Here is a 4,231-nt window from a genome sequence, read left to right on the forward strand (position 1 = left end):
GTACATATATATGAGAAAAAAAAATTTAAGTTAGTTGAGATAGTTATCTTATGTTCGTGAAACAAAATTATAAGAGGGACCCACAAATAATTGGAGAGAAAAAAATAGAGGTGGGGTCCACCTTTGTTAAATTTCAAAGGTGTTAAATTTTAAATTTGACACTTATATCAAATGAACCTACCTATATATATATAATGAGAGTTATACCACCTTGCTAGCTGATGATGATCACTGTACCGAGTCAATAAGCAAAGTACCTATGTAATATGCATGATGGTGGTGCAAATTTCTGACCTCATTTTACAACACTTAGCCACAAGAGGGATGGAGTTGGGCCTTCATAACAAGGATTTCCTTCTGATTAAGGGCTTTATTTTAGCAATATTGATTTACGTACCAAGCAGATTGAGTTTTAGAACTAAGAAAGTGAACCGTTCAAAATGGAGCAAGGCCTGCTATCAATTTTTCATTCATGAGCCCAACCTCCAGACTTTGTCCACATGCATTCAAAGTGACTGCCAAAATCCTTTTGCTCCATCTTTTGAACAATGTGAAGTGTGGGCGACCAAATCATACTATCGAGCACGTGATGATGAGAGTATATATTCGATTCTTCTTAGTATTATTTTTAAAGTCTTAATTTTAGAATCCGCTCCTAAACAATGAATCAATTGAAATATGCCAAAAAATGTGGAGCTTGCGGTGATATTTTATTTAGTCATTGTTTTTTTCTTTTGGAACAAATTTTTAGTCATTGTTTGCACCAGATATAATTGTTTTCTTTCTTTAAAAAGTACTCCAAAAAAGTTTTTTTTTTAAAGTAAGTATGTACTTAATAATACAAGAGATGTTATGCTTGCTACTTTTTATTATTAAATTTTAATTGTTGATTTTCGTCAATTTAACGATTATAATTTATTGAAAATTAATAATTAATTAATAAATATAACCTAATAAACTACAATAATTAAATTGACGAAAATCAACATATTTAATAGTAAAAAATAATATTTGAAAAAGAGGGACAGTAAATATAACTCCATAGTAGTATATGACATTATGTGACAAGTTCGATTTCTCAAGAGTTAACGCCTAGGCTATAGCAGCCACATAAGCAAAATTACAAATTGCAATTCTTAATGTTCAATTGCAAATATGTCCCGAAACAAGCAGCCAGAAACAAAAACATAGGAAGAGAGAGTGCGCAGTCCGATGATGAAAATTGGTATGCCCTTGTGAAGTTTCAAACACAGTATTATTAGTACTAATCCCTCCATGGCAGAAAAGCTGGCTTTCCCTCTTTTGCTGCCAAATCCAAAACCCCTTTTTCCCAATCACCATTCAACCACCACTCCCATAACGCCTCTTCTTCAAGACTTCTTTTTGAACCAAAACCACACTTCTTCTCCCCCCGACGCCGTCTCCAACCGCCGCAACCGCTGGTCAAGTCACCGCCTTTCCTCTCGAGGTCAGACAATTCTCCAAACCTTAATCGACCCTTCTTTTGATTCCAATCGCTTCCATGATATTTTCCCACAGCTATTTGAACAAGCCAGTTCTTCTACCCGGGACTCCTTGTCTTGGGATATTTTGGGCATAATCAAGGGTTTAGGGTTTTACAACAAATGTGAACTTGCATTGACTGTGTTTGATTGGGTTCGAGGTAGGGAGGATCGCGTTTCGCTTTTGAATAGTTCTGTAATCGCTGTGATTATTAGCATTCTTGGTAAGGCGGGTAGGGTTTCATCTGCGGCATCTTTGCTGCACAATCTAGAAATAGATGGGGTTGAGGTAGATGTGTATGGCTATACTTCTTTGATAACTGCTTATGCCAATAATAAGAGGTATAGGGAGGCCTTGAAGGTATTTAACAAGATGCAAGAAGTGGGGTGTAAACCTACTTTAATTACTTATAATGCCATTTTGAATGTTTATGGGAAAATGGGCATTCCTTGGACCAAGATTATTGCTCTTGTTCAGGAAATGAAAATCCATGGGCTTGCCCCAGATTTGTGCACTTATAATACACTTATAAGTTGTTGTAGGAGGGGATCTTTGTATGAAGAAGCTCTTGACCTTTTTGAGGAAATCAAGTTAGCTGGATTTGTACCTGACATGGTTACGTATAATGCATTGTTGGATGTTTATGGTAAGTCCAGACGGCCTAAGGAAGCCATGGAGGTTCTGAAACAGATGGAAAGTAATAGTTTTCCTCCAGGCATTGTTACCTACAACTCGTTGATATCGGCTTATGTTAGAGGTGGTCTCTTGGAGGAAGCATTGGAGCTTAAAACCCTGATGGTGGAAAAAGGGATTAAACCTGATGTTTACACCTACACCACCCTTTTGTCAGGATTTGTAAATGCTAGAAAAGATGAGTTTGCAATGAAATTTTTTGAGGAAATGAGAACAGCAGGCTGCAAACCTAATATCTGCACCTTTAATACCCTTATTAAGATGTACGGTGACCGAGGAAAGTTTGCGGAAATGGAAAAAGTTCTTAAGGAGATCAAGGTATGCAAGTGTTCCCCTGATGTTGTTACTTGGAATACGCTTTTGGCTGTATTTGGACAAAATGGATTGGACTCTGAAGTATCAGGGGTATTTAAGGAAATGGAGAGAGCCGGGTGTGTGCCTGAGAGGGACACCTTCAACACTCTAATAAGCGCATACAGCAGGTGCGGTTCCTTTGACCAAGCTATGGCTGTTTATAAGAGAATGCTGGAAGCTGGAGTCACTCCAGATCTTTCTACTTATAATGCTGTTTTAGCGGCATTGGCTCGAGGAGGGCTTTGGGAACAATCTGAGAAAGTCCTTACTGAAATGAAGGATGGTCAATGTAAACCTAATGAGATAACATACTCCTCTTTGCTTCATGCTTATGCCAATGGTAAGGAGATTGAAAGGATGAATGCTCTTGCAGAGGAGATATACTCTGGCACAATTAAAACACATGCTGTTCTTTTGAAGACCCTTGTTCTAGTAAATAGCAAAGTTAATCTCCTAGCAGAAACAGAACGCGCCTTTTTGGAGTTTAAGAAGAGAGGAATCTCGCCTGACATAACTATTTTGAATGCAATGCTTTCAATTTATGGGAGGAAGAAGATGGAAGCCAAAACCAAAGAGATTCTGAACTTTATGTATGAGAGTGGATATACTCTGAGTTTGACTACTTATAATAGCTTGATGTATATGTACAGCCGATCTGAAGACTTCCAAAAATCAGAAAAAATCTTGAGGGAAATTCTGGAGAAAGGTATCAAGCCTGATATAATCTCATACAATATAGTTATTTATGCATATTGCAGAAATGGCATGATGACAGAGGCTGAAAGGATATTTGAAGAAATGAAATCTCCTGCACCTGTTCCTGATGTTGTAACTTACAATACATTTGTAGCAACTTATGCTGCTGACTCCAAGTTCATGGAGGCTATGGATGTAGTTCGGAACATGATCAAGAAGGAATGTATGCCAAACCAGAATACTTACAACTCCATAATTGATTGGTACTGTAAGCTCAATCTGCGAGATGAGGCACACAATTTTGTTCAAAACCTTGGCAACCTTGATCCGCATATATCTGACGAGGAAAAAAGCAGGTTATTACAGCGCATGGCAAAGAAATGGTCGTAAGTTGATCCATAATTTCCTCTTTCCCTGCCAATGTTGTGTAACATTTGGGTAAGGAGGTTGACATAAACCCAGTGAAGTTGTAACTGGATTTTTTATCTGAAGAAAGATACCAGTATATGCATTGCGGGTTTGATATTATTACAGGAAGGTGGGAAATTATAATTAGGAAGAGGGGAGAGGTCGATTTTGAAGGTTAATAATACAATTATAGCGATGAAATGAAGGGGGAAAAACTTGTGCAGAGTGAAGGCTTTTAATGCAAAAGCCTTTCTAATAACTTCTTGTAGGATTTTGTATTGTTTGTGTGCAACAAAATTTTTGCATGCTCTTCTTTTCTGGATCACCGTTAATTAATGATTATTCCTGCAGGCATGGCTGCTGTTTGTCTAAAGCTTCAACTTACTACCAATTTGTCTCAATGCATGTAGAACTTTTTGAATAAGTAAGCACTTCTTAAGAGAGATCCATTACAATTAAGTATTTCGTAGAAATCACCAATTAACCAACCATTGGTTCAGGTGCTAAAAAGTTTGTTCTCTTTAATTAGAAGTTTTCGACTTCAAGCTCTAGGAATTGAAAAAATAATCATGGAAGA

The 4,231-nt window shown here is 37.2% G+C and overlaps 1 protein-coding gene across 1 annotated transcript; it reads left to right on the forward strand.

Moving 5' to 3' along the window:
• The first annotated feature begins 1,199 nt into the window (after positions 1 to 1,199).
• Positions 1,200 to 3,996, forward strand: LOC133316193 (pentatricopeptide repeat-containing protein At5g02860-like). Its single transcript, XM_061517915.1, has one exon. The coding sequence runs from the start codon at positions 1,276 to 1,278 to the stop codon at positions 3,634 to 3,636; it is 2,361 nt and encodes a 786-aa protein (XP_061373899.1). The 5' UTR covers positions 1,200 to 1,275; the 3' UTR covers positions 3,637 to 3,996.
• Positions 3,997 to 4,231: the final 235 nt, after the last annotated feature.

Source organism: Gastrolobium bilobum, unplaced genomic scaffold, assembly GCF_033153095.1.
Source record: "Gastrolobium bilobum isolate Gb01-03AN ecotype WA unplaced genomic scaffold, APGP_CSIRO_Gbil_v1 utg25868, whole genome shotgun sequence".
Classification (NCBI taxonomy): Eukaryota; Viridiplantae; Streptophyta; class Magnoliopsida; order Fabales; family Fabaceae; genus Gastrolobium; species Gastrolobium bilobum.

What these genes read in the sequence shown, in the direction of transcription:
- LOC133316193 (XM_061517915.1), top strand. Translation starts at nt 1,276, where the DNA reads ATGGCAGAAAAGCTGGCTTTCCCTCTTTTGCTGCCAAATCCAAAACCC.